General features: G+C 40.4%; 3 protein-coding genes across 5 annotated transcripts; 2 read left to right on the top strand and 1 right to left on the bottom strand.

Annotated features, from left to right (window-relative positions):
• The first annotated feature begins 152 nt into the window (after positions 1–152).
• Positions 153–11,931, top strand: cfap99 (cilia and flagella associated protein 99). 2 transcript variants are annotated; one of them, XM_017694552.2, is made up of 16 exons: positions 153–274; positions 370–490; positions 590–734; positions 903–997; positions 1,117–1,229; positions 1,482–1,659; positions 2,230–2,310; positions 2,514–2,582; positions 2,720–2,806; positions 2,937–3,025; positions 3,722–3,926; positions 4,612–4,753; positions 7,820–7,971; positions 8,094–8,299; positions 10,125–10,314; positions 10,614–11,931. In XM_017694552.2, the coding sequence occupies exons 2-16, from the start codon at positions 383–385 to the stop codon at positions 10,749–10,751; spliced, it is 1,998 nt and encodes a 665-aa protein (XP_017550041.1). In that variant the 5' UTR covers positions 153–274; positions 370–382; the 3' UTR covers positions 10,752–11,931. The 2 variants fall into 2 exon arrangements, with proteins under 2 accessions (XP_017550041.1, XP_017550039.1); XM_017694550.2 differs by having other exon boundaries at positions 1,482–1,704.
• On the bottom strand, positions 10,876–17,872 carry rtkn2a (rhotekin 2a). Of its 2 annotated transcripts, XM_017694548.2 has the most exons (13): positions 17,678–17,872; positions 17,102–17,215; positions 16,306–16,508; positions 16,138–16,190; positions 15,938–15,991; positions 14,551–14,668; positions 14,250–14,450; positions 14,063–14,157; positions 13,548–13,654; positions 13,293–13,424; positions 12,896–13,058; positions 12,688–12,795; positions 10,876–12,589 (listed from the first exon to the last, which is right to left on the bottom strand). In XM_017694548.2, exons 1-13 carry the CDS (start codon positions 17,810–17,812, stop codon positions 12,003–12,005), a joined length of 2,070 nt encoding a protein of 689 aa, XP_017550037.1. In that variant the 5' UTR covers positions 17,813–17,872; the 3' UTR covers positions 10,876–12,002. The 2 variants fall into 2 exon arrangements, with proteins under 2 accessions (XP_017550037.1, XP_017550038.1); XM_017694549.2 differs by lacking the exon at positions 17,102–17,215.
• Positions 17,873–18,012: 140 nt separating this feature from the next.
• On the top strand, positions 18,013–25,068 carry znf365 (zinc finger protein 365). Its single transcript, XM_017694377.2, has 5 exons — positions 18,013–18,567; positions 19,885–20,609; positions 21,504–21,675; positions 21,790–21,836; positions 22,289–25,068. Exons 2-5 carry the CDS (start codon positions 19,897–19,899, stop codon positions 22,428–22,430), a joined length of 1,074 nt encoding a protein of 357 aa, XP_017549866.1. The 5' UTR covers positions 18,013–18,567; positions 19,885–19,896; the 3' UTR covers positions 22,431–25,068.
• Positions 25,069–25,436: the final 368 nt, after the last annotated feature.

Here is a 25,436-nt window from a genome sequence, read left to right as displayed (position 1 = left end):
TCAAAGCATCAGTAAATAAGTTAGTGTGCACACGCACTTTTTATGACCGCGAAATAAATTTTAAGTGTATTTTTTAATACTACAGGGGTGAATAAAAGAAGAATGAAATCATGTGAGGAAGTGCCGAAATTGGGAAACGCCCCACTGTTGCTTGGCAACAGGAAAACATTGTACCTTGCACGACGGTCCTGGTGCAGAAAATGGAAAATGCTTCTGGCAGCATTTCGCCAGTTATAAGAGCAATGTTTCAGACATAGCCTGCAGAGTTTGCAAGGTAAGATGTTCTTAAAAACGTTTGGTTTGTGTAGAATTAATATGTTTAAAACTTAAATATGTAAAATTAGTTCATATTGTATTGGTCTCATTTAGAAAAGGTCTCAGGATGAACTACAGGGAGCTTGTCAGAGAGGCCATCACACTGCTGGACAAGTATGAGCCAGACAAACAGAGTGTGGACAGTTTTATAGAGGATTCTGCCAAGACCCTTGGGGTATTTTTACATATGAGAGATACATTTATATGGAATTTAAAGTGTCATAAATTCCTACATTTGTTTTCATTGATCATTTTGGCATTTTTGGCACTCTAGAACCATCCTTCTGCTGATCAGACGTTTATCAGTGATACTGTTTATGGATGTGTTGAGCACAGAAAGCTTCTGGATATTGTGGTGAACGTCTTTTATGATCAGCATGGGAAATCTTTATTCAAAGCTGATCGGAACAAATTTGTTGGTAAGTTTTGTTATATTTACAGTAGAATATTACAATCATTCTTAGTGTCTACCATAAAAAACTTATAGAAATAGTCAAGATGCACAACTAAAAGTGTTAAATACAATTTAATACACAATAAAGCTTGCATCAGCTTTAATAATTATGCTGTGTTGTCTGGTTTCCCAGTGGTGTGTTACCTTTCCATGTTCCATCTTGAAGATCTGGGCTTGGAGCAGTTCAGTAGAATAATCAAGTCTCTGGACACTTCAAAAATGCACAAAGTAAGAAGATACAGTAACTGCATTATCACAATGCAGGGCGTGTGCATCAGAACAATATGACCTTCATATATATATATATATATATATTTCATATTTCATATAAATATGTATTTTTTCAGTTCCTTAGTTTTTTCTTCAATGTCACCAACCTTACTACCTGGATCCATGGGGAGTGGAGTCAGATCTATGATGCTACCTACGTGGAGCACAAATGGATAGCTCCATTACTGAGGTAAAACAAGACCACTGATCAGTGTAGATTCACGTAGATCTAGAAAACCTCCTTTGTGCTAAAATGATGAGAGGTGCAAAGGTTTTGAATATTGCACAAAATTCGTATGTATATATTTGTATATAACCCAAATATGATCAAGAATTTAAACAACTAAAATGGATCCTACACTACAGAGGAAAAGCCGCATGATAGCAGTGATGCCTTCTTTCTTGTTAATGCTGATTACAGTTTCTTTGTCTTCCCCATTAGATGGCAAGCTCAGATCGAAGGTCTGCTAGATTACCTAAGCAAGAAAATGACCAAAGGCAGCTTGCCAAGGAAATCCCCTAAGAAATGTACACAATCTCAGGAGTTTGATCTGACGAAGCCCAAACCTCGTCCACTCCCTGCTCCTGAGCCTGTTCCACAGCAGGAGAAAACCAAGCCAGTCAGCATCAACTCCTTAAAGGGGAATTCCACCAATTTTTCAAAAGTCAAGCATAATTAAATTGCTAAGATGTAAACAAATCATTCAACATGGTTTGATGTAAAAAGCTCAGCTCTAGAGAAAGTGGCTAAGTCAGAATATTTCGGTGTTGGTAATAGGAACCAGATATCTAAAGTGTTTAATGCCTCTGAAAGCTACCTCACAGAAAATGATTACATGAAATAGATACAAATGCACTGACCGATGTCTGAGACATTGTTTTTCAATAGTTTTGTGATAAGATTTGGGATTAAAATGTGTTTTTTAGCCCATTTGTGGTGGGGAAGAACTTTCAGGGTGTTATAAGGTAAAATAGCACTTATGAAATAGGATTTACCACTATTTTAAAATGGGAGGAATTCCCTTTTAAAGCTACTTGAGCCTAATAATAGCATGATGGATGTAATATGATGGATACTGCTTATGTTATTTGCTCATGTTTGTATTAATGTGTATATATTAAGTGCCTGTAATTACTATTACTGACTCTTAATTGCCATTTTACAGACAATGTTTTTTTTTTTTACTCAGGTACCATTGAGCACCCATAGAGCTCCAAAAGAGCCACAATTACTGGAGGACATCAAACAGAAGAATCATCTGAAAGCACAGGTCAGACTTTACAGTACAGTACATTAAAATATTGTTAACAACTCAGTAAGTTTATCTACAATGGAGTATTTCACATCAAACCACTCTGAATGGCTTTTTCACATCTTAATCGAATTTTACAGAACTTCTGTAAAAACATTGGAATTGCCCTTCAACTCTGTACAGGTATTGATGTACTTTCTTTATGTTTCTTCCACTCATAGCAAGTCCTTTATGAGGCGAATATTCAGCAGTTCCGATGTGCAAACCAACAGAAGTCTGAGAAAACACAAGTAAGAAAGTCACTGGAGTGCTGCAGTTATGGATATACATTATGTGCCTGTTAATGATTTTAAAAGCAGTTAAAAAAAAACATTTGTTGACGATAAGTTTCTAATACAAAGAGACAATGTGTTCTTTCTGTTGATAGAACACTGTGTCCCAGATACAGCAAAACTTCAACTCTAAACTCAAATTTGACAGTGTTTACTCATCTGGGACTCCTGCCACCCAAAAGGTACAGTAAGAAGGACACAGTGGTAAAGGGCAATTTGTTCCTACAACTGTACAGAAGTGTAGTTTTTTACTACACTGTGCTGTATGTCTAATACTGTGTTAGTCTTTGTATTCATTTCAAAATTATACAGATGAACATTCTACCTGTCAGACTGAACACAACAGCTATCCTGCGGGAGGGAGCACTGTATAATCGCCAGATGGAAGAGGAGCTGAATAGGTACTATCAACTCATCTTAGCTTGAAATGAAATGTGATAAATACACACCCAACTATTAAATTAATCAGTTCACAAGAGTTCATTATTTGGGTGTTAAGAGGTTGTTTTTGTTTATTGTACATATTGTTATATTGTAGAGAATGGAATATTTTACTTTTTAAAAATAGCAGTTATATAGCATATAACTATATATAGCATCTAAACAAACATTCACTCCACAGTATGTGCCGTCCATATATGGAAATTAAGCAGATATAGAAACAGTTTTGATTTCTTCATGGTTGTGAAGTCATCAATATTAACAAATGAATTAGTCTTCAGCGGTTTAGCAGTTTTGTGAAATCCCTGAGAATTTTTTAAATTAGTAGCTTTTACTTTATATTTACATACCCTGGATTGCTTATTAAATTTAGGGTGCCTCTCTGCACTTGTGTAGGGGTCAGCCAATTAGAGCAGAGATCACTGACATATCTTAAAGGCAAAAACAGCCAGTTTAATTCTAAAAAAATTAATTAAAAAGGAAAAAAAAAACATGTTTTGAAAATAATAATCTAAAAATCAATATTGATTCTTTTTTGTATATAAAACCACACAAACATAATAAATGGACATCAGGTGGGAAAACAGAATGTAGCATTTGGCCCCTTTAATGTTTGCATTTTTGAATAATATGGTTAACTGCTTGTGTGTTTCCAGGCTTGAGCATCTGATGCAGGGGGCAAATGAGCCCTCAGCATTCCTGCAGTGGCAGAAAGAGATGAGGGAGAAGGACCTGCAGGAAGAGTTAGCCCAGGTGGAGCGCAGGAGACTGGAGGGGAAGATTAGCTACGAGGAGGCTCTGTTGGCACGGCAGCGCGTGCTAGAGCTCAACCAGCACAAAGCCCAGCTCAAAAAGGAAGAGGTGAATGCCTTCTAGTCAATCTGTTGGTATTGCAGTATAGTAACCAAGATTATGCGAACTTCGCAAAATAAAATGTTAATGCTCAACAAAATGTTGACCTTTGATAGAAACTCCTTTATAGAATTAGCATTAATTACAAAGGGGACATGATAAAAATATCATAGGTATTCCCAGCATTAAAACTTGAAGCCTCTTAGTCTTGGATGAGAAATGGTTTATATTTTGATTTGATTTAAATCAAGTGTTATGAGTGTTATTATCTTGGCCTAAAACATCAGGCAGAGTGAATTCTGTTGCAAGTGGCAAAAAGAAAAAAAAACAAAGCTATTAATACTGATTAACATTTGAAAAATGTTATGTTTTTGCTTCGCAGCCCACTACTAAGAAAATCTTATTTGAGATTTTTCATTGCTATGTGTCTTTAAATACATAATGATTCTCTGTGAGGAAATTATTGTGACGTGGGTAAAGCTTTTTTGTGACTGACCAGAAATCAAGTTCAGAAAGTATAGATCCTCTTTAGGAATTTTGTTCTGACTGCCTGGAAAGCTCTATTCCTGGCTAACTAGAGCTGTTCAGGCAGTTGGAACAAAATCCTGAGTTATTTTTTTTTTTTAGTTTCTGGACCTGAATTTTCCACCTCTGGCTAAACCTAAAGAGACATATTTGTGTGTGATTGGTATAGACTGCAGAGCTGATGCGCAAGTATGCAGAGAAGCGTCTGAGGGAGGAGGAGGAGATGAAAGAGCTGGTGCAACAGGTGGCTAGTGGGCACAAAAACTCTAAAGCTGCCAAAATCAAACTGCAAGAGATCAAACAGCGCATTGGTAAGTGAAAATGAAAAGAACGTTTGGTAAAACTTTACTTACCCTACTGCATAACATTGATGTAACCGTGCCATAAACATACCTTGGCAGATGTTATATGCTGTAATGAGTTGTCATGACACATTTTTTTTCAGTATTGTAACAGTGTCATGTTACCATTAACAGTAATTGTCGTGACAGCTTATGTTACTATTTTTGCTGAGGACACTCTAGTTAGCCATCATGAAATATATCATTGCAACAAATGATAATGGTTACATGACATTATATTATTATTGTTATATGACGTTATATTATTGAGCAAAAAAAATGCCATCGCAACATTTGATATATGTTATATGTTTCAAACTATACAAGCTCTTTGCTGTTGTCATTAGAAAACTTCCATCCATCCATCCATCCATCCATCCATCCATCCATCCATCCATCATCTTCCACTTCTCCGTGGTTCAGGTCGCGGGGGCAGCATCCTAAGCAATGAGGCCCAGACCTCCCTTTCCCCAGCCACTTCCACTAGCTCCCTGGGAGGGATTCCGAGGCGAACTCTCACTGGGAACAAGTCAGACTTACTGCCGGCCATGCGAACCAAACTCCTGCTTTGTTTGTACAGGGCCTGAGTGGCTCGTAGCAAAGAGCCATGTACCCCGTACTCCCGAAGCACCTCCCACAGAATACCCTGGGGAACACATTCGAATGCCTTCTCCAAATCCACAAAGCACATGTGGACCGGTTGGGCAAACTCCCATGAACCCTCCAGAATCCTGGAGAGGGTAAAGAGTTGGTCCAGTGTTCCACGACCAGGGCGGAACCTGCACTGCTCCTCCTGAATCCGAGGTTCGACTATAAGCCGGACTCTCTTCTCCAGTACCCCTGCATAGACCTTACCAGGGAGGCTGAGGAGTGTGATTCCCCTGTAGTTGGAACACACCCTCCGGTCCCCCTTTTTAAAAAGAGGCACCACCACCCCAGTCTGCCAATCCAGTGGCACCACCCCCGATGTCCACGCAATGTTGAAAAGGCGTGTCAGCCAAGACAGCCCCACAACATCCAGAGCCTTGAGGAACTCGGGACGGATCTCATCCACCCCTGGAGCCCTGCCGCCAAGGAGCTTTTTAACTACCTTAGCGACTTCGGCCTCAGTAATGGACAGGAAGGTCCTCAAAGTATTCCTTCCACCGCCCAATGACATCTTCAGTCGAAGTCAGCAGCACACCATCTCCACTATATACAGTGGTAGTGGCACACTGCTTTCCCCTTCTGAGTCGCCTGACGGTTTGCCAGAATCTTAAGCCAACTTAAAGTCACTTTCCAAGGCCTCACCGAACTCTTCCCACACCCGGGTTTTTGCCTTGGCAACGACTGAAGCCGCAGATCGCTTGGCCTGTCGATACCTGCCAGCTGCCTCTAGTGTCCTACAGGCCAACCATGTCCGGTAGGACTCCTTCTTCAGCTTGATGGCATCTCTCACCTGGGGTGTCCACCACCGGGTTCGAGGATTACCGCCCCGACAGGCACCAACTACCTTGCGACCACAGCTACAGTCAGCCGCTTCAACAATGGAGGAGCGGAACATGGCCCATTCTGAGTCAATGTCCCCCACCTCCCCCGATATCTGGTCAAAGTTCTGATGGAGGTGTGAGTTGAAGATCAATCTGACAGGTTCTTCTGCCAGACGTTCCCAGCAAACCCTCACTATACGTTTTGGCTTGCCTGGTCTGACCGGCATCTTCCCCCACCACCTGATCCAACTTACCACCAGGTTGTGGTGACAGCTCAGCTCCTCTCTTTACCCGAGTGTCCAATACACATGGCCGCAAGTCCACTGACACGACTACAAAGTCAATCATTGAACTGCGGCCTAGGGTGTCCTGGTGCCATGTGCACTTATGGACATCCTTGTGTTCAAACATGGTGTTCGTTATGGACAAACTGTGGTTTGCACAGAAGTCCAAAAACTGAACACCACTCAGGTTCAGATCAGAGAGGCCATTCCTCCCAATCACACCCCTCCAGGTCTTACTGTCGTTGCCCACGTGACCGTTGAAGTCCCCCAGTAGGACAATTGAGTCTCCAGGAGGAGCACTTTCAAGCACCCCTCCCAAGGACTCTATGAAGGCAGGGTATTCTGAACTGCTGTTCGGTGCATAAGCACAGACAACAGTCAGGACCCGTTCCCCATCCCGAAGGCGTAGGGAAGCTACCCTCTCGTCCACCGGGGAAAACCCCAACATACAGGCGCCGAGTCGAGGGGCTATGAGAAAGCCCACACCTGCCCGCCGCCTCTCACCATGGGCAACTCCAGAAAAGAATAAAGTCCAGCCCCTCTCAAGGAGATTGGACCCAGAGCCCAAGCTGTGTGTTGAGGTGAGCCCGACTATATCTAGCCGGTATCTCTCAACCTCGCGCACCAACTCAGGCTCCTTCCCCGCCAGTGCGGTAACGTTCCAAGTTCCAAAAGCCAGTTTCAGCAACCGAGGATCAGAATGCCAAGGCCCACGCCTTCGGACACTGCCCGATCCACAATGCACCGCACCCCTACTACTGCCCCTCCCATCGGTGGTGGGTCGATGGGAGGGGGGACTCATGTAGCTCCTTCAGGCTGGGCCCGGCTGGGCACCATGAGTGAATGCCCGGCCACCAGACGCTTGCTGGCGAGCCCCTCCCCCAGGCCTGGCTCCAGGGTGGGGCCCCGGTAACCCTGATCCGGGCAGGGTACACAAGTCCTGCTTTCTTGTTTTCATAGGGGTGATTATGGATCACACTTTGTCTGGTCTGTCACCTAGGACCAGTTTGCCATGGGAGACCCTACCAGGAGCTTTTGCTCCAGACAACATAGCTCATAGGATCATTCAAGCACACAAACCTCTCCACCACGATAAGGTGGTGATCCATGGAGAGGATTAGAAAACTTTTAACTCATAATTTGAAAATGTCAGCTGCATTTTACATTGTGTGAACATTTCTTGATAAATAAATAATATTATAATAAGTAATATTACGGAGTGTTTTTTCCCTTCTCATAAGAGATATGAGGTTGTCTCACAGCTTGTTCCTTGTGTGCTGCAGTGAAGGAGGTTTCTGAGCAGAGCAGGGAGCTCCTTCGGCAGGCACTGGAGGAAGCCCAGGCTGAGCTGAGTCGCAGGTTCGAGCTCATTCGTCAGATTCGAGCTATTGAGTCTGTGCCTCATAATAGACACATGTTTCTGGATGATACACAGGTGCTTACCATCTTACACATTACAATGTAATGCTGTTATATGAACTCTATACTGGCTGACAAAGTGAGGAAGAAAATATCTGATCTGACAACCACTGACTTTCTTTGTTTGCCATGCCTCAGACAGGAGGTCATGAACTGCTATGTGAGATGTCACTGGTGGAGCTACGGGAGCGCTTGGCCAGGCTGAGGGAGGAGGAGCAGCGGGAGCAGGAGGAGAAGAGGCACAAGATCCAGGAGGAGAAACAGAGCAGAGAGCAGCTACTGCTGGAGCAGCTGGACACCATTGCTATGCGCAGGACTGCAGCACGACATGCCACCACACAAAAGTAACTAGGTTCAAGTTCAGGACCAGCCAGTGGCTTAACTAGTATCTCTTGGGTCCCATTGCAAAAAGAAATTAATGGGCCCCAAAGTAAAAGTAAAAAGAAGTAATAGTGTAATTGGCTTGTTTACTCATTATCTGCAATGCTCTATTGTCACAGGTATGTTGACACCCCACCTAATTATTAAGCTCTGGTGTTTCAGCTACAACCATAACAGCTGTATAAAATCAAGCACATGGCCTTGCAATCTCCAAAGGCAAACACTGGCAGTAGAATAATTTGTACTGTGGCACGGTCATAGGATGCCACCTTTAACACAAGTCAGTTTAGTTCATTTACATTTATGGCATTTGGCTGACGCTCTTATCCAGAGCGACTTACAATTTGATCATTTTACACAGACAGGCCAAGGCAGTGTTAGGAGTCTTGCCCAAGGACTCTTATTGGTATAGTGTAGGGTGTTTGCCCAGGTGGGGATTGAACCCCAGTCTACAGTGTAGAAGGCAGAGGTGTTAACCACTACACTATCCCAACCTGGTTCCCTACTAGATCTGTCCCAATCAACTGTATGTGGTATTATTGTGAAATGGAAGCATCTAAACCTGATGCGTTCAGTCTGATCATCAAAGGGCCAGTGTGGCTGCAGGTTTTCATTCCAAACAAGCTGAAGCACACTTGATTCTACTTGTTTAATCAGTTGGTCTCAGTCTTCAAACAGCTGATCATGTGAGCTCCTGCTTTGTTGGGATGAAAACCTGCAGATGCAGCAGCCCTTTGCAGATAAGATTGGACACCTCTTGTCTAGGCACAACAACAGCTCAGCCACAAAGTTCTGGACTATGTAAACTCACAGAGTGAGACTGCTGAGTGCTGAATTGCATAGCATGTGAAAAGCATCTGTACTCTGTTGCATAATTCACTACAGAATTATGCCTCTGGAAGCAACATCGGCACAAGAACTTCCAACTTCTCTGGAGTGATGAATCACACGTCATTATCTGGAAGTCTGTAGGATGAACCTAGATTTGGCAGGTGCCAGGAGAACGCTGCCTACTGGAATGCCTAATGCCAACAGTAAAGTTGATGGAGGAGGGATAATAGTCTGGGGCTGTTTTTCAAGGTTTGGGCTCGGCCCATTAGTGCCTGTTAAAGGTAATGTTAATATTACAGCATACAAAGACATTTTAGACAATTATATGCTTCCAACATTGTGGTAACAGTTTGAGTTAAGCTCATTCCAGTTCCAGGATGACTTCACCCTGTGCCAGATGCACAGGGTGAAGTCATAGTTTGGTGTAAAGACATAGTTTGACGAGTTTGGTGTAGAGCAGCTCATGGCCTGCAAAGACCTTAACTCCACTGAACATTGATGAATTGAGATGTTGACTGTGAGCCAGGCATTCTCATCAGTATCTGACCTCACAAGTGTTCTTTCGGCTGAAGGTACAAATACCCACTAGCACACTCCAAAATCTTGTAGAATGGGGGTTATTCTACAAGTTTAGGTGTAATGGTCAGGTGTCCACATACTTTTGGCCATATAGTGTATGTCCTATAAAGTTGCTTGTCTAAATCAGACAAATAATTTAAAAATTTTAAATAATTGTGTCTACCCATGAGTACCTGTTATAACATCACATGATATAAGGTTTCTTGTAAAGATGTTAGGGGGGACCAGTCGCCATGCCCATTGTCCTATCTGCACTACCAGTAGTTAAGCACTGGATCAACATATATTTGAAAACTTTATCAGAATATTAAACTTACACTGTTCATAATTATAATGATCAGTTCAACATGTGTAAATAACTGCCTCTGTATAAAACAGGCAGGAGGAGAAGAAAAAAAGACGAAAGCTGCAGGAGGCAGTCAGTATGGATGAAAGAGTGATGGCCCTGCAGAAGACCCTGGAGATGAAGCAGCAGGAGAGACAGAACAAGAGGGAGAGTGAAAAAGGCAAAGTGAACATCAGTAAACAGATAGCTACTCAGAAAGTCAAGAGCTATAACCAAGAAAAGGTGAGGAAGGCTGTTAATGGTCATTATACTGTCCTCAGTATGATCACATTCTATTCATACATAGGATTACATTTATCATCCTGACCACTGACAGACATGCTTGCCTACAAGTACACTTAGGGATAGTTCTTTATACCGAGATCAAGTCTGTTCCTTGGCTAAAAAGAGTTTCCAGTGTTAAGTCATCATTAGCACTGTAATTTAATCCAAGACTAGACCTAGACTTGCATATCTAGGAAATCTAAAGACTTAAATATGATATCCAAAAATCCATAAGTTCTTTTTTCCATGTTGAGCAGCAGGCATTGGAGGAGCAGCACTGGTTGCAGCTGGAACAGGCTTTAGAGAGGCAAGTCCGAAGAGAAGCATCCAGCAGGAACACTTCAGGGCTGAACTATGGAAAAGCTACAAATGACCTTTTCCCATCATCTATATAAGGAAATTTAACAAAGTGTCTAGAAAATTTACCTTTGTACATGCATTTCTGTTTTGTGTTAATGACAGTTTGAAAGCAAACAAGAAAGGCTAATAACCAATATTTTCATGTTACATGGAAGTCTATTAAAGCAGGTGGTTACAGTTGTTTATTCTGGACCAAAGAGAAACAAAATTACATGAATTGCAAAAAACAAATACATGTACATGGAAGGAGTTACTACAGAACGATTCTGCTTAAGAGAAAAAGAAGGTATTGCACAATAACCATCACTATGAAATGAAAGGCTGTCAGTTGCATGACTTACTATGTGGTATATTCTGCATCATTCCCGTGGTTTTAGGCCAAGAGCAGTAAAAAGACTGCCAATGTGCCAATTCACTGACCACTGTAAGCAATTTTTCCTCTCATGATGATGCAAAATTCCAGACCTAGAACCATTAACTAATATTTATCTTTGTTAAAGTTTAATCAGTCTAAAGAAAGTGTATTATTTCCCCATGCCTTTAAGAATCTCCAAGCTGGAACTTATATTCTGCAGTATAGTCTAGTAGACACTGAACAATTAGCTTAGTACACATTTAAGAAACATCTACAGAAAATAGTCATAAGTCAAATTTCATGACACATTTCTACAGAAAATGCATTTTATATATCTAAAACCACCCTCAAGAAAAAAAAAAAGTCTTAAATATAAAAATGTTTTGAAATGCAGCTAGAGTTTTCTAGGCCAGTTACTTTTTTGCTAATAAAATAATCCTAAAAATAACATGATTCCAACTTTTGAGCCCAAATTTCCATGTTTCACCTATACAATAATGGCATTTCATTCAATTTGTGTAAACTACAGATGGGTATATGCATGTGCTTTCAAAATATATGAGAACAGCACCAGCTGCCACCTAATGTGCATCTTACAACTCCATGTGCCAAGTTCCTTATCAAAAGTACGCATAGTTTAGTGGTTCTTTATATTATTATTATTTGTTAAACTTGTAAGTGTTTATATTTATGAATGCATGTGTTCACAGTTTGTTAGGTTTGTAAGGTCAGTTAGACATGTATGATTAGCTGCCATAAGCTAGGCTTCAGTTCTGCCATTCAACGTTGAAATCTACAGTTGTGTACAAATAGGTTATGGTTGTGGATTAACTACCAAAACTAACAATCAACTGATAGTACTGAAACAAGTAAAAAGAAGACAAGACAAAGGATATGCTGTCTGTATGGTTGATTTGGATTTGTTAGTAGCTCACCAGGCTTTGGGATTAATCTTTTCTCTAAAAGACTTCCTCAGTTTGTTTCTGGGGGCAGGGATGGGAGGCTGAAGAGCTTCGGTGCTCATTTTTTCTGTGTGTTCGGCCTGGGCAAGCTCAATATCCCTTTTTGGAGTGTAAGGGTTCCGAGAAGGTTCAATTTGGGCTAAAGGTGGATTTTTGCGTGGTGGGGCATGGGTCTTCTGTAACTGCTGAATGATGGCAGAGAATTTAGCATCCAGCGAAGGCCGCCCTGTTCGAGGCCTCATCGCCTTACAAGAGTTCTCCTTCTCCAGAAGACATGGGACAGGTTGGACAAATGGTAATTTATCAGGAGGAGGTGGAGGAGCTCTTCTCTTCTTGTTGCTGTTTAAAGTTGGACTGGAAGTGGACTGGGCATCCTCTTTACCTGGTGACAAAACTGTTTTCTGCACCACCATCGAATGGGAGCCCTCAAACAGGGCTGCCCAATGAGGAGATTCCCTTTGCTCTTCTTGGCCAATAAGAAAACGCCCATCAGTTTCCTCAATCTTGTTGTGAATTATATCAGTCAAACTCTCAAATTTCCCTGGTGAACCAATACCTGCAAAGCAAAAGTAAAACTAGTCACTAAGTCAATCAGTCCACAACTGCCCATGTGATATGCTGCAGCCATCAAAATGTGTGAAATCGATTCCTTACTCAGATCATTGTAAACAGAGTCAGCTTGTTTGGTGAGGAAAAGTGGGGGCTTCCGTGGGGACAAAATCTGAATCTCCATCAGCCTGTCAGAGGTATGCTGCCACTGACCTATTGTACAGGTAAACAATCCCTTATCCTTTACCCAACCACAAAAGCATGCTAATCTCTTTCTCTATTACATATAAATATGGAAGAATCTCTCACTCACTCTTGTCATGAATGTGTTGCCAAAGGGCATTCAGCCAGTCCTGTAATTGTTCTGGTGTTTCCGCTGTGAACACATGGCTAGCAGGGTCTCCAATCCCAGGATTAATCAGACTCAGTCTAGACCCACTCTTCTGATGCCCTTCCACCACACGAATGCGGGTGTCCTATGCACATATACATGCATAAAGTAAATAAAAAAACAGTAATGATTTATGATTCTTAATGGAAAAAAACAACAACAAAAAAAAAAAAAAACCAATACTACATATTTTGTATTACCAAAAACAAACAAACAAACAAAAATGTTTGATTCTATCCAAGCTACTGATTCCAAGCACTGCAATTATGAGACATTTATAATTATTGTATGCTTTAACTACAATAGCTTGTTGTCCTACCTTGTTTATAGGAATAACAAAGCTAGGCTCCACCTTGGCTTGGATCTCCTCAGGGGTGAAATAGCAGGAGAGGAGGCCAGCCTTCAGCACACAGTACAGCCTGCAGCAGCGCTGCAAACCCTCAATACTTTGCTAAACACAGACAAGCAAGTCTGACACTGCATATCACAAGTTTACAGTGTTTTCACAGTATATTTTTTGAAAGAAGTAGCGATACCACACACAATAGATGTTTACAAGGTTTGTGCCCTTTACCTGTTGGCTAAGATAGCCGCTCATCATATCCTGTGTCATGCAGTGAGGCTGTGCCACCAGCTGACAGCACAGATTCCCATAAAGAGGCAGCCATGATGATGCCGCCACTGAGCAAGCAGAAACAGGATCCATTCAAAACAAGTCATTTTCACTTCCAGTCACTTTACCCATATAGTAATGATTAAGAAGTGTTTTGGGATGCAAAATGATATAAAAATTATATCAATTTTGGCCAATAACTCCTTAAAAAAAATGTTATTTACATCTAACTGATGTTTGAATATGCTCTATATTTTAAACACTATTTAATGATGGAAGAGCAGAATGTTCTACAAAACCTCTACAAATAAATATCAGCATTGGCACACAATTCCCACATTGGGGTATTCCTAATATTCATGGAATGAGCGGGAGCACAAAAATCAGAAGTAACCAAATATCAAAGCTTAAATGACACACAGCTCTTAAACCATAACTTGCAGGTTCACCACATCATACATGGATTCATCACTTACCGTTCTGTAAGACTATGAGTGAGTGAGACTGGAATGAGCCTTCTGCCTGTTCCAAACACAGGCTTGTGTATGCCAGCAGAGAATATTGTACCCCACTGAAACAGAAGATGGAAAACCTGCAATCATAAAACACTAAATCCAGTCATACACTGATATGCAAAGATATTAAAGCAAGTGCAATCCTTACGGTGGCATTGGGTTGGACTCAAGAAAAGCATCAGGATCCCCTCCATCTAGAGCGGGGCAAAGTTTCTTCCCAGATGCTTTGCCCAAAGAGGAACGAAATTTCCTGGCCAGTTTCTTTGGCGTGTTTACCAGAGTTACCTCCTCTTCTACTGCACAACTGTAGAGTTCAACTGCCAGCTCAAAGTCCGGCTTAGCCTCAGAACTGTGACAACAAAAGTAATGAAACACGGACAAGCTTTCACTCTAGTCTATTTCACAGCAATTACAATTTTATCACAAATAGTGCTGGACTGAATACTCACAAGATAGTTACACCCTCAAAGCAGATATCAGTCACTGATTGGTCAACAATCACCATCTCTGTGTCAAATATCTCAGAGCCCATCTTCATTAGACAGAAAACTGCCATACGTTGAGAATCTGTTTGATGGATTTAATATGTGATTATGCATTATGTGTGGAAAAAAAATTTATTTCTTAACATCAATTTAAAAAAACACCATAATTCCTGCCTAAAATATTTATTTTCTAAATATATGCTCAGATTTAAAAGTTGTTTATGTACGTACTGAATACAAACAGAATGACCACTCATTTTGGCAAATAATACACTTTACACTTGGCATTAATGTGATCTGATCATAAGTGCACATAAACTACAGGTGTGAACGAGGGTCCAATCAGAGACACACTGAGGTCAGATCCCTCAAACCACCTTTGGAGTTTGTCAGGGACGTATAAGCACTTAGCGCATGAAGGGTACATTGTGTCGATGTGACCCCAAACTTAAATCAAATAAAAGTCTTAAATCTATTTAAGCATTACAACGGAGACAATTAACAGCTGTGGAACATCTTTCGTAAAGGGCAATCCCGCTTATTTTTCTGAATTTCCACTGCTAAAAGGATTGTTAAAATGTAAACAAATCCATGGTTTGACATGAAATGTATAATCGTACTTGTTCAGAGCGGTGGTGATAGAAACAAGACATCTGAAGAGATTAATGCATCTAAAATCTACTTCACAAAAACATATGTGAAATGGTTATGAATACTCTGCCTGATGCCTCAGATGTTGCTTTACAATACTTGTCAAATGTTTTAATCTAAAATGTATTTTTTTTAATCCATTTATCTGGGAGTGGTACATGGAGGGCTTTGTATGACAAACGTTTTTTTTTCCACATTTCATCGCTTATTTTATTATCACCAACTTTACTTTTTAAAAAATGAAAAGATGTGTATTAATTAATAAAATATTTGCATTACACTGTGACCCATGGTACCCATCACTTCCATTATAAAAAGAGTCAGTAAATTTATCTACAATGAACCATTTCACATAAAGCCACTGTACATGGATTTATCTACATTTTAATGGTCAAATTATCAAGACTTTTTAACAATCGGTGGAATTCCCCTTAAAGTGTTCTCTCCAATTTGTTAACAAGTTAGCAAATGCACAGCAAACTGCTACAATCTTGTCTACACACACACACCATAGTGCAAAATCAAAATCAGAGTGGTTCTCTCATGCCAATTACATTACTGTATAGCAAAAGAAAAGCAGCACTGAAAAGTCTTTGTATAAAATGGCACAGTATGTGCTTATAGTCGATATGTATTCGGGAAAAAGGAATAAACAGAAAAAAAAAACAAACAAACAAAAAAAACCATATAGAGCACTCACTCCCTTTGTTGCTGAAATGTTCAGAATCCTTCCAAAACAGTGGGATTCGTAGACCTAAGTGAGACAAACAAGAACAAGAGAGGAAAATCGACCATGAACTTACATTTTATATCAAAGACTGAGCAAAAACAACAAGTATTATATCTATGTAAGTATTTATATACATATCTATGCTTATATAAATAACGATTATATCTTACCAGATATAGCTACTTTGCCTTTACAAGCCACTCGATTCTGAGAGTCCAAGGATCTGTAAAACAAAGCCATTTTATAAGAATTAGTCCGTTAGTCTTCTGACATAAAACTGTTACATTTTGTGTGAAATGTGTCCACAGCCATTTTCAGGAATAATGAGAAGATCAGACCTCCTCCTAAGATTCTCCGCCATGTCCTGCTGTTCCTTCCTCCTCTGTGCCTCAGCCATGTAGGCTTTGATTCTTGCATTGCAGGTTATCAGGCTTTTGGCTGCATCAAGAATTTGTTCTCTCTTGGTGCTGGCAACCAGAAGCTTGTATGCGCCCGCTCTCATTCGCATCTCAAAGTCCATCTTCTCTTGAATATCACAGTCCTGAGGAAAATCTAGCATTAGAGATCAGCAGGCATTCTACAGGGTCCTTCAAAACTCATCAGAGACAAAATGTGCATACTACAGACACAGGACGCAGACAGTGGAATGGGGGGAAGGACATCACTGAAATGTATTTCTTGGGAAGACAAGACGTTACAAAATGTGAAAAGGGTACAGAGTCTTCTGAATCACAGCTGGATGCATGGGAATGGAACAAGAACTATTACAACGAGACAGTTGGAGAGTAATTTCCAGCAGCCTTCACTGATTTGTCCATTTAATGAGCAGTGGCCATATGGCAGGCTGAAATAGTGCACCGAGACAAGAATGAAAGGGGGCTTTTATGCAAGTAGGTGGAGTAGGAAGAAACTGGTGAAGAAAGACACATGACGACCTAAACAATGGAACTCTCCAATCAGCAAACCAGTCTTAAAGAGTTGTGTGGCAACATTTCAGAATGAAATTACATTTAAATAGTGCAGGAAGTCAAAACGTGTATTTTAATAACACAAATTGAAAAACTAGATTTAAAAAAAAGGATAGAGAGACATCACCACACACCCTTTTAGACATATAGTTTGGTCTTTGGCTACCTGTAATTTCTTAGAAATTTGTCGTATATACAACAAATTCATGTCCTCTATTATCTGCTCAGTGTCATTCAGGCTTGTGCACCGTTTCATGCCTCTCATTCCTCTTGCAGTCGCCTGAAAAGGATATTGAATGAAGTGTTAGGTGGTCAAGCAAATGTAGAACTAGTCCCAGAAGTGAGAATGACATTGAGACAAATCTGGGGCTAGGGTGGAACATACGTCAGGTAGTTAGTTTTAAGGTGGGACCACAACTTCTGAATAGTTTTCAATTCTGATTAAGCACATCCTATAAACCTTTCGTTGTCCTACAGTGATTTTTGGCTTCGAAAAGCACACGGCATAAATTGACTTTTTTGTTTTGTTTAGGTAGTCACATTCTACGGACTAATTCACGTGGCTACTCATATTAATTTTATTAACATTAGCTACATAAGTTGACTTGATTAACAACAGAAGAACTAAAAGATGCTTCTGGTTAGCTTACCAGTCCGTGAACAATGTAGCGTAACGTTAACCTGAGGCTAAATCACTTCCACAACATTGTGAATCATTCTGATACGAGCAGCACAAACATACCTCGTTTTGTAAAAACAATGTGCTTTCTCTTATTTTCTTTCTCTTAACCTCCATGGCGAAAGACGAACACGACGACACAGTGGACCTCGCCCCAACATTTCGCCTAAAAAATCGTCCGTCCCGCGGCAGTTCCATATTGGCTCCTTCCCGGAGAGACAGGCCCCTCTAGGACAACAAACCGACGCGCTCCGTGGCTGAGCTTCAGCCAATAGTCTGCCTTCAAACCTCACCGTTGCCTAAACAACCACAGGATCGTACCACTTTCAAATTTTGAAATGGGCGAGTGGAGACTGAAGCTGACTGAATGTCACTGAAGCTACTGAGTATATATAATCACATTTACTTATTATTGTTGTTTTTAATTCAGTAATTCGCATTGGTGTGTTGTAGTCTTTGCTGTATAAAATTTTTGTATCCACGACGTTTTTTTGTTTGAACTCTCCCGTCTGTGCCCGAATGGATCGACCCGATTGTCTGTCGCACTCTGCATCCTAATGAATTTTCAGTAATTCCTATCAAATCTCTGTAGTTAACTGGGGCACTGACACTTATGACTGCGGCTAGTGACAGGGGGCTGCTGTCGTATCTATATCCGAGGTCATTTTTAATGGAGGGCGCCGTTCGGTATCTCAGCAAAGATGTCTGTGCCATTTATGTTGCTGTTCTTACAGCAGGTTAGATGTGTTCATCACATGTCGAGTTGTTAGCTATCTCACCGTCAGGTGACAAGACGTGCGCTGAGCAAAAAACCGAGAAGCGCAGCCAGCAACCAGCTACCTGTCGAAGAGGTCCGAATGATCATTTGAAGAGAGGTGCCCCGATCAAAGGCGTAGCCGATTACTTCGAGCCGAGCCTTCTACGTTATCAGCGCAGAAACAGCTTTTACGGAGGTAACTTACAACTGGCATTAGAGAAATGTCTCTATTAGTCTGGCTGCACGACTCGGTCTGACATCTAGCAGTAACAAGTGAACGCCTCCAGAAGAAGAAGGCTTATTCCATTACGAGCTCTTCTCCTTTTCCCTAAGCCAGCCGAGCTAACCTTAGTTCCGACTGATAATGACATTCATATCGGCATACTGATAGATTGGCTATTGGAGATCAGTATCTAGCGCTCAAACAGCACAAAGCTGGGCTAATTGAATCTGAGTTGTGTAATCTACGTCATACGGAATACTGAGGTCGTGTGGGTTTGTAATCTGGTTTAAAATGTCGATGTGTCAAAACTGTAACCTTATTCATTCGATACGGCTATGAGTTAACGAGGCTTTCTAAAATGCTTCATGTTTCTAAAATGAATCAGGTTCAGTGTTATTAAATCAGCATGTGAATTGTAGTCAGAACCTGTTAGAGCTGGCTGGCAGACTGTGGTTGCTGTTCCACCTAAATCCAGCTATCCAGGCTATAGCTAATGCAATAGGATTTTCCTGCTTGTGAATTAACAATTACAGTTTGCGGGATTTCATAGAAACCAGTCCCTCAGAGAGCATATGCTATTACCTTAATGCGTTTATACTCAATGCCTAAGGGAGCATTTGGCCAGCTGTGATGACAATGACAACATTTAATGGGGTATTTGACTAATTTTTCAGTTGCTGAGATTTTAAGAAGCCAGAAGAGTTTGAAATACTTCACTCTAGAGAAACTAATGACAAGACTTTGCTGACATTTAAAGGGGAAACCAAAAATTCATAATAAGTAAATCTTTAAGATTAAGATTTAAGAAAGTCAGTCAGAGTTTGAAATGTAGCGCTCTCAGTTAACAGTTTGCAATGGGGTGATAGGTTTAATACCTCTAAAAGCTACCTCACAGAAAGTTATTACATAATTATTATGAGAATGCTGCCTGATGTCTCAGACGTTTTATGACAGTTTAGAGAAAATATTATAAAATGAAGCTGTTTTTATCCATGTTATCCAAATTGAAACAACTTTTTTTTGCTTTACCACAATTATAATTATGGCACATTTTGGATAGCAAATGAAATGGCTATATTTGTGTTGTAGACATCAGGACCATCACTGTATACAAACCCAAACTGTTTCCTTGCATCGTTTCATGTCAAGACAGTCTTAATGCTTTTATTCACATCTCAATGATTGAATTCTGCAGACATTTTGAAAGATTTGGTTCATGGGAAAGGTTTTATAAGATGTAACCAAATTCTTAAGATTTGATACTAAGCAGCTGTGATGTTATGTTATCAGATTATTTCTGACATGCAGCAGAAGTTGTGCACCCGAAACACGACCCTATTTGTGGAGAATGGCCTGGCCTGTGGTGCAGGGGCACCGTCTCAGCTCCCATTTCGTTGCCCTCGGTGCGGAGAGCATGAGCGCTTCCACAGTCTAGCTGCGCTGAGGGCCCACCTGGAGTACAGCCACACATACCACACACATCCCAGGCATGACCTCAGCCTTCCAAACAGCAGGGGCCACTCATACCCTGACTGTGCAGAGGACGGCAAGCGGGCCATCGCCAAGACCCAGACAACAAAAGATGCAGGCACCGACACTCACTCTCTTGGGAGGGGGGAGCACAAACTCCCATTCAGCTCTGACCCCCCTCCACCTGAACAGTGTCAAGAGGGACCTCTGTCTCCAGAAAAGAGTGCGGCTTGTGGGGAGACGCCTGTTGGCACTGAGCTCCTCTCTGCACCGGTGGCCTCGGTGGGGCAGAGACTGGAGGGCATGATGAGGACAGCCAATAGTAGCATGGAACGGCGGCTGTTGCGGCTCAGTTCCGAACTGGCACAGACGGACACAGCACTGCTGTGTGAACGAGCTCACTCGCACCACTTGGCTCAGGAGCGGCAGGAAGTGCTAGAGCGCGAACGGGCACTTAGTAGGCAGGTGGACGCTGCTGTCATGGTCATCGCCACACTGAAGCAGCAGCTTAGCATGTCTGAACATGAGCTGGAGCGCAGAAAACAGTAAGTATGGCCTAATGAATAATCCACAGCAGGAATAAGACAGACAGATAATGCAGCACAGTTCTACTGACAGCACAGACGTCACAGACATACAATACTTTACACAACAAATATACACACTTAAAAACAATGATTCTTCAAGAGTCCCTTATTAAAGACATGGTGAAATATTTCTTCAGATTGATGGAGAATGTGTTGTGTATGGTTCTAAACAGAACCTTTTTGAAAATGGTTCTATATCTCACCAAAACAGTTTTTCTGTCATTACAAGCTTGACATTATAACAATAAAATAGCGCTTTTTGGTAGTATAGAACCCTACGACATATTTTCCATTATTCTGAAAAGCAATATAATTTTTTTTACGGACAAGGACACAGGAATATGTAATTATGCCAGAATGCATTAAAATAAATTCACAAATGCATGCAGAGCCTGACAATTGTTGAATAATCTACCAAGTCATTTTACATTTTTTTTCACCTTATTTTACTCACATTTGAAAAGTTTTCATCTTTTCCCTTTTTGTGGACCTTGTGAGAACAAAATTAGCCTTCTGTGGTCACTTCTAAACATTTACATCCCAGCCAAATGAAATTTGGCAGAGAAAGATGTTGCCGGAGATTTTAAACCCGAAGCTGAAATACTTTACAAATTTTAGGTCACATGCAACACATAAAAAGAATAAACAAAACCTGAGACATGCACCCAGACATCTCTCAATCTCCAGGATTCTTTCAATCTTCAGGAGTTTGTAAATCTAGGCTAAAACATCTTTTAGCATTTTGAGCTGATGAGAACTCTCAGCTGATTTATTGAAAGTAATTATATACTGTAATATTTTGTAATGTAATCTTTTTGAAGTAAATGAGCAGTTATTTTTAACTGGTTCTAGGGAAGTGATCACTATCCAGAAATTTCTGGAAGCAGCAGCACAACATGAAATGTGTGGGAAAGTGCGTTTGCGACGGTTCATCGAGAGCCTCCTGCGACGCATCGCTCTGGCTGAAAGACTGCTTGAGTACTACCAGAGCACTCCGCACCAGCACTACTGCACGGCTCACCCTGTATGTCACAGCTTTCACTGTCACAGTGGAATACGGTATACAGAGCATGCTTCACAGTAACAGTATTGGCTGTAAAGAAAAGCTTGAGTTCTTATTTTCTGTTGCTCCATCTAGGGCCCTCCTTCAGCTGATATTGGTCCCCAAAGAATAACCAAAAGCAGGTATTAAGCAGATTTTCTTTTCATTTTCATATTGACCTTGAAATATGGGTTCTTTGGTTTTGTCCAGTATGCGCCTCATAGACTGAAATCGGTTGACTGTAAATCATGGCCTGATTTGCCTTAAATGCCTTGTAGCAGACATTATTACTTATTTATTGGGTTCACTCAGGGCTAGTAGAGGATCGTATCACCGTAGTTTATAAGTCATGGTCTCTTAGTAACATTTGCATTGACTGCATGTGTATTTTCATGGGGTTTAGAGGAATTTTTGCCATTTTGAATATGTAGTATTGAATGGAGAATAATCATGTTAGGTAATTTTTTTTTGTGTGTGTGTGTCGTTGTATTGTGTGTATATTTGTTTATACAAACAAATGTTCCAAAGCATTTGATTGATTCATCCCCATCTTATTCTTAAACAAACACAAAGTTTACTTGCTCTGGTGTACCAGGTCTACAGGAGAGCAGCTGGTCCATGATGAAGAGCAGGCACACGAGTGTCATTCTGGCTGGGAAGCATCTAGAGTGTCTGGGGAGAGACTGGGTCATCAGGGCTGGCTCCAGCGCAGCAGGTCAGACGGTTATGAGGTTTAGGGAGCCAACCAAGCTTTGCACTGAATGTACTATGTATGTTTAAAATGTAGCGCATTGAGATTGTATTTTAAGCTATTATACAGACAAAACCATTATGATGAAAAAATACATTCCTGAAGTAAAGTTGACAATTAGATGTCTTTTTCAGGATAACGTGGGAAGGCAGGCCTGCAGAGCAAGCCCCAGGCTGGGCTTGAGTGGAAGAAGCCCTATCTTGGGCAGAGGTTAGCCAGTTAACTAAAGTAAAGGGAGAAAACTAACATTGTTTGGCTAAAGCTTGTTAGTGACAATAAAATGTTGGTTGAGCTGTTTGTACATAATGATGTTTAAAGTCACTCTTTTAGTGTCTGTTAGCTTCCTAACTAGCTAACATGGTTGAGGATGTAGCTAACTCTAACTTTAACCCCTTTTATTTTGAAAGGAGCAATACTAGCTGATGTGATTGTGGAAGTAGCTAGCCTTACCAGTAACCCTGACCTTGAAACTTTTTATTTTGAAGAAGATATCTAGCAATTTATCAGCAATTTAAATACGCCCAATTTGCCAGTGCTTCTTCCACCATGCCTGGGGCTTCACATCATTGGTCTGTGTCGATGCAGGTAGATACTACTGAGATAGTCTTGGTATCTTTGTTACCCTTATTGGCTTAAAATAGCTTTCAAGTCTGAGCCCTGTAGGCTCTAGTGGTGTTCAACTATGGCATGTTAGTGTCTTGATAGTCAGTAAATTCACTCTGTGGAATGTTATAAGACTCCATCTCTAGTGCTGTGAGAGCACATTGATGACATTATGGACACATGGTGAAACTGCCCTTTAAATCTGTTACACATAGCTACCTAAGTTAGCAGTTTACATTCTACAGAAACATAAACTGATTCAAATCTTCTGAGAACTGAATACTTCATATCTAACCAATACTCACATCTTAACAGTATGAATGTACTGTATGATATCAGAAAAAACAACCAACTCTGTCAAAATAGGTCAGAATCTGTAGTATTTTGAGCTTGCAGTTAGTTTGTGTTTGATTATGCATTAGCAAAAAAAACCTGTTTTCCTTAGAAAAAAAATCAAGAATTGTATTTATTTGTCTCCACTATTTACTTTGGTGTCTTTTTGAAGGTGCTGTTGCACACTATGAATGTCTAAGATAATATGTGAGCGCATTAATGCACATAACCTATATTTTAGTGGTGCTATTGCCTGGAGATGTCTACAAGCATTTCAATGTAGTCAATACTCTGTGAAATGCCTCCTAACAGTAGCCAGCTTTATACAAAATTCCAGTTCAAGGGTAAAAAAAAAATCTTTGATTGGCAATATTAGCTCGACTTCTTTTCATATTAGAAGAAGTAGATATTTGGCTTGTATTTTCAGATACACTTGACTGGGATTCATCTCCCATAGCCTGATGATTATTCACTTTACATGGCAGTTTGAGGTAAGTGGGCATCAGAGCTAAAATCATCAGTGGGTGTAAATAGAGCAATAGCACATATTGTCTTAAGCTCCATTTTGGCAAATCTATGTAGCAGTTTTAAAGATGATATAGTAGCCTACATTTATTGTTACAGCAGTTCGGTTTGAGCTTTACAAACCTAAAAAGGATGTTGATTTTAGCATTTTCCAAAGTATCAAATAATTTGCATCTCATTTCTTAATTATTACTTAAATAAAAATTCATGATTTTGTAGGTTACCAATTCTCTTCCATATTCAGCCTGTTACATTAAATGGTAATTTAAATTTTGTGCTGTTTGTGGTTTACAGTTTAAATGGAGGTGCAGAACAGTTTTCTCACCCTCAACCATTGGTGTAATCTTAACTAGGGCTGCACGAAAGTGAAATTATAATTGACCATTTAGACTGGGATTATATTGAGCATTGCTGTTACTGCATTTAGAATTGCATGATTAGTCTTTAGTACATTTCTGTACTACAGTACTAACTGAGAAAGAGTTTGAGTAGGCATACAAACTTGATTCAGTCAAGTTCATATCTGATGTGGAATACCGATCATACCTAGTTGATTGTGATGTAGCAGACGGGTTTATGGAATGTGGCCTTTCACAGTGTACTGCAAAGCAAACATACATGATTGTGCAACTTCTGCCTGAAAATGAAAGGTGGTAGTGGGCTTTGACTGTAGTCCAGTACTGAAAAACAAAATATTAACACTGGTTGAAGTTCTGCTTACTGGTTTAAGGTTAGGGCTGCATGATATGAATAACATATTAGTGTTTTTGTTGTATTGCTACATATTGCGATATAACTATATAGCAGTATATCAAAGTACCCAAATGTCATACATTAAAACAACAAAATCATATATTCTGAATAATAAATTTTATAGTTAGTAAACTAATAAAAAATGGAACAGGAGTGCTCCTAAACCTCTATCCTAACCCCCTAACCTCAAGATCTATGATCTAAATGCTCACTTGCCAGCCTCTGTCTACACCCCCATCCCTCACACACAAACACACACACACATACTACCCTGCACATTGTCTCTGTGTTTGAATCGGACTATGTGAATGGTGCGGAGTTGGAGAATCCCCTGACTATTGCATTTCTCTCACACAGCCTCAGGTTCCCAACAATTAAGATTCTCATATATATATATATATATATATATATATATATATATATATATATATATACATACAGTGAGTCCAAGAAGTATTTGATCCCTTGCTGATTTTCTTCGTTGGCCCACTAATAAAGACATGATCATTCTATACTTTTAATGGTAGATGTATTCTTACATGGAGAGACAGAATATTAAAAAGAAAATCCAGAAAATAAATCTAAGGAATATATATTAATTGATTTGTATTTCATGGAGTGAAATAAGTATTTGATCCCTTAGTATTCATTAGCAGTTCTGGCTTTTACAGACCAGTTAGACACTCCCAATCAACTTGTTACCTGACCTGAAGCCACCTGTTCTCACTAATCACTTGTGTGAAAAACACCTGTCCACAGAATCAGACAGATCACACAG

Source organism: Pygocentrus nattereri, chromosome 10 (genome assembly GCF_015220715.1).
Source record: "Pygocentrus nattereri isolate fPygNat1 chromosome 10, fPygNat1.pri, whole genome shotgun sequence".
NCBI lineage: Eukaryota > Metazoa > Chordata > Actinopteri > Characiformes > Serrasalmidae > Pygocentrus > Pygocentrus nattereri.
Note: the sequence above shows the minus strand (reverse complement) of the source record. Positions and strands in the feature narration are given on the sequence as shown.

What these genes read in the sequence shown, in the direction of transcription:
- cfap99 (XM_017694550.2), top strand. Translation starts at nt 383, where the DNA reads ATGAACTACAGGGAGCTTGTCAGAGAGGCCATCACACTGCTGGACAAG. An exon ending in TGGATAGCTCCATTACTGAG is followed by an intron (nt 1,230 to 1,481) that starts GTAAAACAAGAC and finishes CTTCCCCATTAG; the next exon opens with ATGGCAAGCTCAGATCGAAG. An exon ending in GGACTCCTGCCACCCAAAAG is followed by an intron (nt 2,807 to 2,936) that starts GTACAGTAAGAA and finishes AAAATTATACAG; the next exon opens with ATGAACATTCTACCTGTCAG.
- znf365 (XM_017694377.2), top strand. Translation starts at nt 19,897, where the DNA reads ATGCAGCAGAAGTTGTGCACCCGAAACACGACCCTATTTGTGGAGAAT. An exon ending in GAGCTGGAGCGCAGAAAACA is followed by an intron (nt 20,610 to 21,503) that starts GTAAGTATGGCC and finishes AACTGGTTCTAG; the next exon opens with GGAAGTGATCACTATCCAGA. An exon ending in ACTACTGCACGGCTCACCCT is followed by an intron (nt 21,676 to 21,789) that starts GTATGTCACAGC and finishes TGCTCCATCTAG; the next exon opens with GGCCCTCCTTCAGCTGATAT.
- rtkn2a (XM_017694548.2), bottom strand. Translation starts at nt 17,812, where the DNA reads ATGGAACTGCCGCGGGACGGACGATTTTTTAGGCGAAATGTTGGGGCG. An exon ending in ACATTTCAGCAACAAAGGGA is followed by an intron (nt 14,669 to 15,937) that starts GTGAGTGCTCTA and finishes TCCATCAAACAG; the next exon opens with ATTCTCAACGTATGGCAGTT. An exon ending in GCAACACATTCATGACAAGA is followed by an intron (nt 12,796 to 12,895) that starts GTGAGTGAGAGA and finishes CCTGTACAATAG; the next exon opens with GTCAGTGGCAGCATACCTCT.